The 13,361-nt window shown below is 37.9% G+C and overlaps 1 protein-coding gene across 15 annotated transcripts in view; it reads right to left on the bottom strand.

Moving 5' to 3' along the window:
* Positions 1 to 13,361, bottom strand: part of DMD (dystrophin) — a 2,167,959-nt gene that overhangs the window by 308,647 nt on the left and 1,845,951 nt on the right. For all 15 annotated transcript variants that reach the window (XM_072818058.1, XM_072818060.1, XM_072818056.1 and 12 more), the window contains one exon: positions 4,878 to 5,024. In XM_072818058.1, the coding sequence (XP_072674159.1) occupies positions 4,878 to 5,024 (147 nt within the window). The remainder of the gene's footprint in view (positions 1 to 4,877; positions 5,025 to 13,361) is intronic.

Genomic DNA, 13,361 nt, shown 5'->3' with positions numbered 1-13,361 from the left:
CAAATCTTACTAGTCTAATTATGTAGACCAAATTTCAGGTCAGAAATTATTGAAGAATTTGTAAGTTAGAGATCTGAAAAGGTACCACTTTTATAGTATTTGTGTCATAAAAGCATATTTTTGGTTTATGACATTGAGAAAGGGTGACCATTGTGGAAGTATTAAAAGAAAACCCATCAATAAAATTTTTTCCTAAGATGGCATAAGCAGTAAAAGGGATTTTGGTCAGCATGTCCTAGGACTAGATAAGACAATGACAAGGTCTGTTAGGTATACAGTAGATGCCCAATCACTGCTGATTGAATGACAGAAGGAAAGAATTAAAGAAGGAATTGAATCCGCAGAAGGTGAGGGTCTGGATCCTTGTGACAGCACAGATGTGAAGATGGAGTATATAATTGTCTGCATGACTTTGGAAGAATCTTAGGAGACCTTTAAAAACATACATAATTCATGATACTATCCTTAAACATATTTAAAGAATATCATACCTAGAAATGTCTTCATATTCAATATTTTTCAAGTGATTACATTCCAAATGCCCAACAGTCAATAAAGCATGGACTCTTTATATTAAAGTGTATTTGCAGCTTCTGTTGCTCTTCATGGGTTTACTTGTAATGCAGAGAAGTGGTTAGAACATCCCCTAGCAGTACTTCCCTAGAGTAGAATATTCCCTATAGTACTTGTGCTTGGTGAATAAAGAACATGACCACATCACTAAACATGTACGCATCGTTTCAGCATTAGAAAAGTGTATCTTCAGTATAATTTTCTTCCCATTTGGTTTTGATACTCCTTTCTACTGGGTCCAATATTAGCATTCGTTCTGCTGTAAGAGCTAATTCATTAAAATCATCTTTGGTTGATTTTAGCATAGTTGCTGAGTTCTAAAGACAATGAAGAATGTAATGCTTTAATGTTTTATATTTGAAACTGCAGGTGTGATTTTTTTTAAGGACTACACTGAACTGGGCTCATTAATCCATTGGTTTGGAAAAGGAAGATGTCAAAGTTAATATCCCTTAGAATCATTCAAAAAAGGGGAGAAGCATGGAAAAAGTGAAGTATTTCATACCTGTGTTGGTCACACTAGCTTTAAAGTATGACTCTGTGGGATGCCTGGGTGGCTCAGTGGTTTAACATCTGTTTTTGGCTCAGGGCATGATCCCGGGGTCCTGGGATCAAGTCCGGCATCAGCCTCCCTGCAGGGAGCCTGCGTCTCCCTCTGCCTATGTCTTTGTGTCTCTCTGGGTATCTCATGAATAGATAAATAAATAAATCTTAAAAATAATAAAGTATGACTTTGTGAAGTCCAAACTAAACAGGACTTTGAGAAAACAAAAGGGGCCAGGGGTCCCAGTTCAGAAGAGCTGATTCATACCTTGACCGACATTTATAGCTTGTGGCCAGGACTGTGTCAGTTTCCATATCTAAGTCTCAGTCTCCTTACATGTAAAAGAGAATAGTGATAATATGTACTCATAAAGCATCATCATAATTTTGTGAGGATTAAATGACTTAATGCACATCAAAACTCCTAACTACAAGGAATGATGTTTCCTAAGCCCAAAACATATCATCTCATAGTCCAGGACAAACATCCCTACGATTGTGTCCACTCTGAGGGAGAAAATAGGATTTTATTCCTACAGAGTTTCAAACAGGGAAACCAATGTCTCTAAACTTCCATTTATGCATTGTAAATAAATTCAGAGCGCTCTGTACTCTATTTCTATGTACAGGTAAATCGTGACTGTGTCTTATTCTGCTGTTGATGTTATATCTACATTGTTTATCTGTTTCTAACATTTTGACTGATATTACAGAGAGCTAAAAGATCAGTATGGCTTTCTTTTAAAATAAAAATTAATGGATTGTCTAATTAAACCCAGGATATTCTGGTATCAAGTAGATATAGCTTGGCACTATGTAACTCTCTTTCTTCTATTACACTATTTTGCCCAAATTTAGAACTCATTTTCTTTTTTTTTAAATTTTTATTTTATTTATGATAGTCACAGAGAGAGAGAGAGAGAGGCAGAGACACAGGCAGAGGGAGAAGCAGGCTCGATGCACCAGGAGCCCGACGTGGGATTCGATCCCAGGTCTCCAGAATCGCGCCCTGGGCCAAAGGCAGGCGCCAAACCGCTGCGCCACCCAGGGATCCCAAGAACTCATTTTCTTAGGTTTATATGTGCCTTCCCACTATTCCAACTCTCTATTTCTTGATTTTTCTCTTAGTGGACAAAGAAATAGAGATGAATTTGTACAAATTTTTTTTATCATGATGTCATAACTGACATAGAATTGTGAGTGACTAAATTATTTATTTTTATAGAAATCTGATGTTATAATGATGATAGGCTCGAGCTTCCTGCCACAGAAGTTGGGTGATTCTTGAGTCAGATACATTCTTCTAACCGTAAAATGTTGTTGATAGGACATATGACTTGTGCTTCCAGTAATGGGGATGAAGTTATTTAATGCGGACCTCATTTCTTGGCTTTGTTCACTTTCTGAACAAGGATTCCCATTTATAATATAGCAGAATAGTTAGAATTATGGTCAAAGAAAAAAATGGAATCAACTTGACTCAGTTATGTGCAACCCTGAACCTTGGGTTTATCAGCTTTCTGCTGAAAATATTTTTAAAGCATATCCTTCGGGTCATATCAAAAAAAAATGTGAAATTTGTCACAATAAGAGCAGGTACCACAAATTTACCGAACTGTTTAGTATGAGAAGACTGTGCATATGTGGGTTTGGGATGAGAGGTTTAAAAGTTCAAATGAAAAAAGGAGAAACACAATCCCAATGAGCCACATCTGTATTATGAATAGAGGAAGCTACCATATTGATTCTAAACTAAATTTTGTCATACGAGTACCCTCCCCCAACCCCCTGCCCAGATATCCAGATACAGAATCATAGGATTGAGTTGGATGTGACCTGAAACCGAACGGGATCGCCTCATTTTATACATGAGGGAATTAAAGCTGAGGGAGGGTAAATGGTTTTTTCAAGATAACACTGTCAAAGAATGAGCTTCAGTTTGAAGTCAGGGCTTCTCCTCTTCACTCTAGTCCTCTTTTTCCTACATCAGCTCCTTTCACATACTTCCCTATATTCATAACCAAGTCTTTATTCATTTTAAAGAACGAGCAAAACTGAGGCTATTAATATTTTCTCACACTTTACGTCTACATAAAGAGTACAACTACAATGGCTTGCTTAGTACTGATCTTTAGAAACTTTGCTTATCAGTCATCATCTTTTGACCTCATTTGTAAGCTTACATGGTCACAGATCTCATACCACATCCTGAAAGCAAATGCAGCATTTGGTTCTTTGAAAGAAATTTTAAGATACAGTTCAAGAGTGCTTGAAGAGAACAAATGTGGCCACTGCTTTTCCTTGGACATTTATGGTTTTCCTTATTTATGCTTAAAGTGAAAAATATACTAAGGATCAAGCTGATAAGGTTTTAATAGTACTTGGCCACTCTGAAACTAATAGACACAGAAAGGCATGTAATTGCTTAACCATATTGCCTTGCTTTAGTCAATGCCACTTATAACAATCTATCATACAAACATTTCAAAACTATCCATCACAACGAGAATTAAATTAGAGGAGATCTCAAGAGGTCTTGAATTTGGAACCTGTTTTTATTAAAGATCTAGCAATTCTTCAACAGGACTTTCAATCATACCCCTAAATGGACTGCCAATATGAAAAGTTATCTGCTTCATCTTTTTTTCTTTTTCCTACTGAAACACTGAAAACAAATATTTTTAAGTTCAGTTTCTTCTGTCCTCAGGAGTATACTTTCTGATCCTATGAAACTGGGGAGAGAGACAAAACGATTCTCTAACTCTGTGGTTAAAATCAGTTTGAGGGTTTGGGGTATAGTAGAGTATACCCAAATATATAGTATAGTATACTATAGTATAGTATAGTATAGTATAGTATAGTATAGTTTACACAGTGCCCTTCACACAGGGAACATATACACACTGCTTTTTCTGAGTTCTCACTATGAGCCAGGTACTGTACTAACAACTCTGTGAATTAATGTTTACTTTTACAGCAAGCATGTTAGAGATGAGAAAACTGACAATCAGAGAGGACAAGTGACTTCAAGGTCACTCAGGAAGTTTGATTCCAAAGCCTGTATGCTATAATAATAATCATTATAACTGCAGTAGCGCCAAGAGCCAGAGTGTGTACAGCATTTGCTAGGTAACCAGCACAATTCCAAGCACTTTTTGACATATTTTGAATTACTCGTTCTAATAATAGACTGGTATTTTAGAAATATTTAAGATCCCATTTTCTTGGGATGAAAGACCAAAGCACAGAATGGTTAAATAACTTGCCCAAGGTCCCACAGCTAGTAAGTGCGACCTTGAGCATGCTTCTAGTCTCTATACTTATCATGCCAACCTATGAAAAGCCTCCCTGTATAGGTTTGTGATAGGATGTTCTTTTTAAAAAGATTTTAAAACATGTCTTCCATTGACTGTTGTTTAAATTAGGATTCCAGAGGTAAAGATGTTTAAAGAATCCGAACAACAATAGTAAAAGTAATTGTATGACAGTAACTAAGTTCTTCCATCATGATTCAGCATTACCTTCCATGCTAATTGCAAGATATAGGAAAATCTAACTTTAAGTTATTTACAAAAATGATTACTAATTGGTTCGAAAACATTTATATAGGAACTTACTAAATAACAGAAAGTATCCTACTCTCACGAAATATTATCCGGAACATCACACTAAGAAATTTCTTTTCTTATTCCTTACAAACACGCTTTACCCATATATTCTCTTATTGTAACAAGGAGCTGCAATGCTTATAATGTGCCTACCTGCAGAAGCTTCCATCTGGTGTTCAGGTCTTCCAGAGTGTTGAGGTTATATGGTGACAGCTGAATGCCCAACGTAGTGAGTTGGCGAGCAAGGTCATTGACGTAGCTGACATTCTCTTTCAGAGGTGTAATTTCTCCTCGAAGCGCCTGTGTGAAATAGTCAAGGGTAAATTGGAAAATGAGAACATTTAAGGCAAAGAAACAGACACATGCAGACTAAAAGATACCTTGTTCTGTTTGGGGTGCAGTGTTAGTGACATTTGCTCTATTGTAAGTGATATTGCAACCACGAACATTTGTGAATGGGTGAATAATAATAACTAATATGCATAGAGCATTTCTTAGGTGCCTAATCCTGTGATGAGCTTTGTCCACACAACAATACTTTTATTCCTACAAAATAAAATTTTGTAGAATTCTCATTTTACATGTGAGAAAACAACTTGCAGAGGTTTTACCTTGCCTAAGTTTCAATGGGCCAAAATTGAGGACCCTGGGATACATACCCAGGGTTGCTTGCTTCCGGAGTACATATTCTTAGTGATTATATTATATTACTTTCCAAAGTAATTCTGAATTGGCAAAGTAACAGAAAATATATACTGCTAGATTCTAAGTTCTACTCATTTTACAACCACAAATGGATTCTTTTTTTTTACAATAAGAAGATATACTTGATAATGAAATACTACATTCACACTTTGCACCAACTGCATAATAAATAGATTCATTTAGAGATTAGGGTATTTTGTCAAGCCCTAAGAATGACTTCCTGGTCTCGTGGTATTTTAGTCCTTGTGGCAAAGACTTAGGAAGGCTCCCATGGGGCTTCTCCGCTGTCTCTGAAACACTAGAATGGAATTCTCTGATGCAATGCATCATGACAATCTGGTGAGTAGAAGAACCCTATGCAGATATGGGTAGGATATAACCATGCATCATATCTACCCTATTGAGATGACATTTATGGATCTTTAACATGATGTATGATGTCCAAATGTTCCAATGAGCAATTTCTAAGGGACAAATTCCTTCACTTAGGAGAACAGTTTGTGTAATGTAATGTCTACGCACAAGGACAACATCACTTACTTGGTTATATGTGCTGCTTTGATTTGCTTGATCTGGGTAGGTGTTATTTCTCTGGTTCACTATGTTAATAAAACCACTGTTTACACTGACTTCATCTATAACCCTCCAAATCCCTCCCATTCCAAATAAAAAGAGCCAGTATGTACATTCTAATTAAGAATGGCATTGTCCTGTTGAATCAACCTGAATATCTCACTACTAAAATGTAGTACTGTATGGAATATAAGACTCTTACATAATTCTTAGGTAATATAAGACATTGTGATAATCACTCTGTATAACTGCCCCTAAGGGTAAATTTTATCATTTGTGAAATATATGTCAATAAAAAATAAAAATAAAGGAAAATAGAATAAATCTTTCTGTCTGACCACAGACATGCAAAAAAAAAAAAAAACTCCCTATCTGATATATTCATCTTTATTCAACTTCATGTCAGTGGAATGTCATAGGAATCAGCCTGAAACTGAGAAAGTTTTTAATAGGGATTGATGGTTAATATTATTATTCCATTGCCTTATAAATAAGTAAACAGATTAAAAGAATCCCATGGAAGGAGGTAAAATCCACCGATGTAAATTCATATCTCTAAAAGGAAATAATCCATAATCACTTTGTTTTGTGTAATAAAGGGTTAGAAAACAAATTTATTTTAAAGATTTATTCATTTATTTGAGAGGGAGTGTGTGTGTGTGTGTGTGTGTGTGTGTGTGTGCATGTGCATGCTTGGGAGAGGGAGGAGTACGGAGGGAGAGAGAATCCTGGAGCAGACTCTGCTGAGTGTGGAGCTTGATGTGGGGCTCGATTCCAGGACTGTGAGATCATGAGCTGAGCTGAAATCAAGAGTCGGCTGTTTAACCAACTCAGCCACCCAGGTGCCCCTAGAAAACAGATTTCTTAAATGTCAATGGAGAAACCTAGACAAGGGCAATGATTACAAAATGAAAGCATTCTCTTCTAGATAGTCACATGTGTTTCTAGGAACCATAAATCAATATCGTATGAGTGGGAACTGGAAACAGGGAACCCTTACAGAGATGGCAGGACAGTCAGGCCGAGTCTGACCAGACTGCAGATTAACCCTGTATGTTAATCATTGGTCTCCACTGTGCCCTTCAGAAGCATCAGTCTCAGTCACATGCAGGTTTCAGCTCTCTTTGGACTACATCATGCACACGTTCAAATGCCTTTTATTGGAATATTTTGGGTTTCACTTCCTCCCCCCAAAATGCCAGACACAGATTTTATTTTATATTATATTTTTAAAATATTTTATTTAAATTCAATTTGCCAACATATATTATAACACCCAGTGCTCATCTCATGTGCCCTCTTTAATCCAGACACAGATTTTAATATTCTGTTGGTGTTTCGGAGGACAAAAAATTAAGCTCTAGTATACATCTTTAATCACAACACTCATTCTCTTTCCTCTCTCCTTCCCTCTCTCTCTCTCCCCACCACCATGGGATCTGATGGCTCCTTTTCCTTCTCCTTCCTTCTCCTTCTCCTCCTTTCTTCTCCTTCTCTTTCTCCTTCTTCTTCTTGCTTCCATCTAGCAATTACAGTAACTCTCTTAACTGATCTCCACGTAAGAGTCACCAGATTAAGTAGTTTTCATTCCTCTGTGAAACACAGTGATGGGGACCTCTCAAAGCCTCTAAATAAAATGTTAGAGTGATCAGTCAGGATGCATGGCCTGCGGCTCTCATTAGTTGAGTTGTCAGTTGTGTATATGTTCTCGGACCTGCTTTTTGCCAGTTGGTATTGCAACTACATAATTAAATTTAATTCCACAAACCAAAGAAATTTAAGTCTAAAAGAAAATAAGCTATTATTTCCATGAAAACTAGGTTAAACACTCTAGAATGGTGCTTAAAAGAGAACAAGGAAAGTAAATATTGTTGAATTGGGTATAGACAAGGCAACTGTAAAAGACAAGAAAAATAATCTGAAAAATTTAGAAGGGTTCTGTATGCCTTTCATGGTTCCTGATGGGCTCTGCCCACATTAAAGAAACTGGAACTGGAAATCAAAGTCTTCATCATTGGCATGATTTATGGAGAAGTCTAATCAGTGAATCTACACTTAAAGAAGAAACCTTCACACAACATTAAAATCCTGGTTGACTACTTTAAGATCGAATAAAATGTTTAAGACATCCTTTTTTATGATTTTTTTATTTTATTTTATTTTTAATTTATTTATGATAGGCACACAGTGAGAGAGAGAGAGGCAGAGACACAGGCAGAGGGAGAAGCAGGCTCCATGCACCGGGAGCCCGATGTGGGATTCGATCCCGGGTCTCCGGGATCGCGCCCTGGGCCAAAGGCAGGCGCCAAACCGCTGCGCCACCCAGGGATCCCTTTTTTTATGATTTTGATTGAACTGAATTTTTCTTTTTTTTTGAACTGAATTTTCCAATTAACTGTTGAACTCTACCTTCTGAGCTGCAATAGAGGAAATCTATTATAAATTTTACTACCACTACTTGACTACTACTGCTACTGCTACAAGTATCATCATTAACTAAGGTGGGGGGGATGCATATGTTTAGTTTAATCTGGATTACATTTCTGTTAGGATAAATGGAAGCTTTGACTGTGGAGGGGGGAGATCAGTTGGTAAAATGATCATCTGGTGTGAAGTTTCACGCAGGGGAGATATCATGATGGGCCTGAGCAGAATGAAGAACTCTAGCCAGCTAGAAATCATCACGAGGGCACTAAGCCCATGAGAACAGTTACCACAAAGTAACTGGTGGTAGAAAAGAGGAAAAGACAAAAGAGGTGGGAGAGCATTCAAGTCAGTCTCCACATTGGCATTTGCCCTAGGTTCTGGTGGCAGCTCCTACCCTGAGGATGGCTCCCTGCTGTTGTAGACTGACAATGCCTAGAAGCTTACCTAGTAAGTAGTATGGCTCCCTAAACACTGAATCGCAAGACACCACACTATGTAAAGACTACAAAGTACAAGTACTGTGTCATTTAAGTGGATGTAACGTTGTGTTTGACTATCTTTCAAATATTAGAGCTTGTAATATTATACATAGAAATATATGTTTAAATGATTAAACACTGAACATGAAATGTCAAAAAAAGTACAGTTAACTCTGAACAATATCCTGTGCTATTTAAATGCTACCGGGATTTCATTAGATTTTATTCTAGTTTGGAAGCAGTGAGTGAGAAAACATTGAAGGGAGCCATTATACTGTGGGTTTTCTTTGAATCACTTAAACATCTGGAATATGTTCTCCATGAAAGAGCAAACCAAGTCTAATTTTATTATGACTAGTTTCATGCCGGCAAAATTTTCACTTCATTAAATGTTGTCTGATTATAGATATAAAAGTACTGATTTAGAATGATATATAAGTCTGATATGTCAAGTTTTTCTTCTTTTTATGAAATTAAATTGGCTGTCAGATCGTTGCTTATCCTTATGTTGTTAAAGATTTGTTCGAATATAGATTTAGGATGTTAGTCATCAACCACATTGCAACAAAAGAAAGGAATTTTCTATTAACAAGGAAACATTGTTTTTGGAGGGAGAAGCTTTGGCTTGATAGTTAAGGGACTATGTTGCTGGGCGCAGAAGGTGGATTTAAAGGATTGGAAAAAACAAGTCAAGGGACTTGTACTTTGAGGGCCTCCAATTCCTCTCTGAAATATGAAGCAATAGACCTGGCATAAAATCGGTGTTGAACAAATACTCATTGAATGAAAACATGAGTTCAGGGCAAGTGGGAACATTTGAATTAGGTATGACAGAGATGGTGACAGAAGTTGACCTCAGAAACCAGAGAGGTTGCCAGATGGTGTTGAGGGTCCATCAGAGGCCCAGGACCAACATTTTAAAACAAATCTTGACCATTTGCCCCATTTTTTCCTTCTCCAGCAGTGTTCCTTGCAAGCATGGAGAAAGCGGCTGACCTAGGTTTGGGGTCATGTCAAGTGTCTCTTTCTCAGGGACACAGGAGTTCAAATTTTAGCTGGAATGTCATTGAAAAATATACCATAGAATCTAAAACTGGATTGGGAAGGAAGTGAAGCAAGGTGAAGCTTGTAGGTGGAGAGAAAATAGAGGAGTCAGTGGTGGAAGTCCAGGACAATCCAAGGAAGAGCACATTTGGAGTAGCTGCACAAGCAGACAAGGAGGGGAAGAGATTCTGGGACATGAGAATTAGCAATGCCACCTAGGAGTTTATTTATAAATTGTGTGACATGGCACGTATCACATGCTCACACATATATAAAGGATTTTTTTTTAATTTTTATTTATTTATGATAGTCACAGAGAGAGAGAGAGAGAGAGAGGCAGAGACATAGGCAGAGGGAGAAGCAGGCTCCATGCACCGGGAACCTGACGTGGGATTCGATCCTGAGTCTCCAGGATCGCGCCCTGGGCCAAAGGCAGGCACTAAACTGCTGCACCACCCAGGGTTCCCTATATAAAGGATTTTATTTACATATATATATATATATATATATATATATATATATATATATAAATGGGGCTACTGATAATATGAAAAACTTCCCTTCTTAGGGATATTAAACATTCTTCCTGAAATCTTAACCTACTAATTCCTAGAAGTCCCATGTCACATACAGGATATTCACAATTAATCAGGTCTGAGGGTGAAAGGCCATTCTCAGGCTATAGATGTCGTGCAAAGAAAATTACAACACAAATACTACTTAAAAGATGAAATAGTGGCTAACTGCATTTCTCTCTACAGTGGAGCCTTATTGAACAAATGTTTGAGAACCAAAACCCCTGGAAAACGGTCTAAAAAGAGGAGGCATTAGGAAAAGTCCCAGGGTTTTTCACGCTGGGTTAGTAGTGAGAAGGCAAGGGGGAGGAAATGGAAATCATGTCCTGTAAACACAGATCTTGATTCCTGTTATTGGAACTCCTACAGGAGGCTCAGGGAAGGCTTCCTAGAACCCGGTTACCCAAGATCCGGGGGTAGGTACAGCACAGCTGTTGGCAGCTTCTGCACTTCTGGATGGCTAATCGGGCCAAGAGGGTCAAGGACCATACACTGCTTGGCCCAGAGGATCAGAGGCCTGCTAGAGCTTCTAAAATACCCAGGGGGACATGAGCTGCTCAAATGTCATTGGACCAAAGACAAAGAAACACAAGACGAGATGTAGGAAAGCCTTTCCTGAAATGCATCAGGCTTGGAGACTTCCATTGGTAACTGTAATTCTTGGCTCTGCACTCTGGTTGGTTCACTTCCTGATGTGGTGCCCAGGAGGAAGGTTCAGCATTTGTCTCAGATACCTACTGACTTAGGCTGGGTTTTGGAGAAGCAGAGTCTGAGAGATCTTAAGTGAGAGAAGCAGGTGGATGGGACAGAAAATCTAAGTAAGGATGTGGTCTCAGTTGGAGCCCAACATCAGCTTGATCCCATGAAAAGCTCTGGAGCACAAATTATATCATAGTCAGTTCCATCTTGAGACAAAGGGGCTGTCCTTGTCTACTCCACCATCAATTGGGTATCAGCCACCAGCTGCCCCCAGCAGTCTTAGGGGAGAAGGGGTAGTGTAATTTCCCAGGCATAGTGGCTTCCTTTTGCCTGAGGGAGGTTTTCTGGAACAGGATGTGACTATGAGTCTTTTAGCAGCCAACTCTCAGAGCTGCTGGGGGATGAGCACACCAGCTTAGTGAAGGAATCTGGCTGGGGTGCCAACAGTATCTACCACATAGGCGAACTTCATCCAGACCCCCAATTTCCTTTACCCTTGGACTTCAGAGGTCAGACACCCTTTTTTTTTTTTTTAAACAAGAGGCTTCTCATGTGTGAATTCTCATTACTAACTGTCCTGTAGATCCCCAACAAAATGGAGAGTGGCCGCCCTTTCCATATTAACTCCTTGATTTCCATCCAATGCTGAGGGACTGTGTAGAGCTAAGACAGAAGAGGTAGACTGCAGACTATTGAGTTCATCCCTCTGCCTTTCGTATCACTTTTGCCTCTGGTAGACATTCTTGACAATAAATTATGCCATTGAAACACGTATTTTTTTTTAATAGAGATGCGGCTGCATTCCATTCCAGCATTGGTTTTTATTGTGATAGCCCGAAGGCAAAACATTATGCTGTTTCTTTTCATTGTCTTCCTTGCATTCAGCTTTCAGGGCAACTCTTGTACATTTTCATAGTTGGGCACAATCACTTTTGACCAGCAAACAGAATAAGGACATAAATAATGAAACAGACTCAGAACTAATGACCTAGATGTAGCATAATCAGGATGACTTAGAGGGAGGTTAAATTAAAAAACAAACAAACAAACACCAACCCAGATTTTAGGAAAATAATACGAAGTTTGTAGGCATGAAGAAATTCTGGGCTTTTATTTATCAAACAATTGTCAGTAATTATATTTTAGCTCTGGTTTCCCCTCAGGGTCACCCACACTTCCAAATTTGTGCCACTCAAAGCATAGCAATTAACTGCTATGTTTTTCCCATAAAGAATCCTCACATTTTCCTGAAAACTGATCTCTAGTTTCTCTTCGTTTTATTGAAAAAGAACGCATACCTGAACACAAAAGCATAAATTCTTTTTTTAACACTTTCTTATTTGCATCTATCATAATTCATCATCTTTCCAGACATGGCTTCACTCTGAAGCTCATAACCTCAAGGTTCTGAAAATAAAAGCTGAATTACAGCTCTACCACACTAATAGTGTCTATCTTCTTTTTTAATGCATGTTGTTCATTTTGCCTTCACAGATATAAATTGGAAATGAGTAACAAGACAGAAGTGCTCATGGAGGACAGGTTTTTACTTATAAGAACAAGTTGTACTCATCTCGTGACTCTAATTTCCTTGGAAACTTGTTTCTGTAATCCTAACTGTGACTGCTAATTATTTTCTCTTCACAGAAAAAAAGAAGCAAACAAACCAAAAAAACAAAACCCTAAAACATTTCAAGTTTTCCACAGCTTTCAAAAGACATAGTTAAATAAGAAGGTAGTTCACAAGTGTTCTGCAGAAGCTAAATGCAAAATAGGCACAATTAAAATAAAAAGGTCTCTAATGAGTATAAATAAATCCCTTAAGCAAGCCCTGCTTTTAGGCTTCTAAGGAAACAGAAGAAATGCCAATATTTTCTATCTAAGAAATTTTAATTATATGTGGCAAAACATCAAGCAAAATGTCAGTTAGTGAAATCTGTTTACTTCTTTAAAAATAAGTAATAATTCATAAGCCATTAAAAATATCAGCCACAAGGACATTGATATTCAAACTCACGGGTTCTTGTTAGATAGCTTAGGGTTTAAAGTTTTAACAGGTGTTTTGGGTTTGTGAACGTCCCTGACAGTCTAAAATGTTCACGGTCTGTGCCCACATTTACTACTATCAATCACTA

This window comes from Canis lupus, chromosome X (genome assembly GCF_048164855.1).
Source record: "Canis lupus baileyi chromosome X, mCanLup2.hap1, whole genome shotgun sequence".
Lineage (NCBI taxonomy): Eukaryota > Metazoa > Chordata > Mammalia > Carnivora > Canidae > Canis > Canis lupus.
This window is presented reverse-complemented; position numbering and strand designations above follow the sequence as displayed.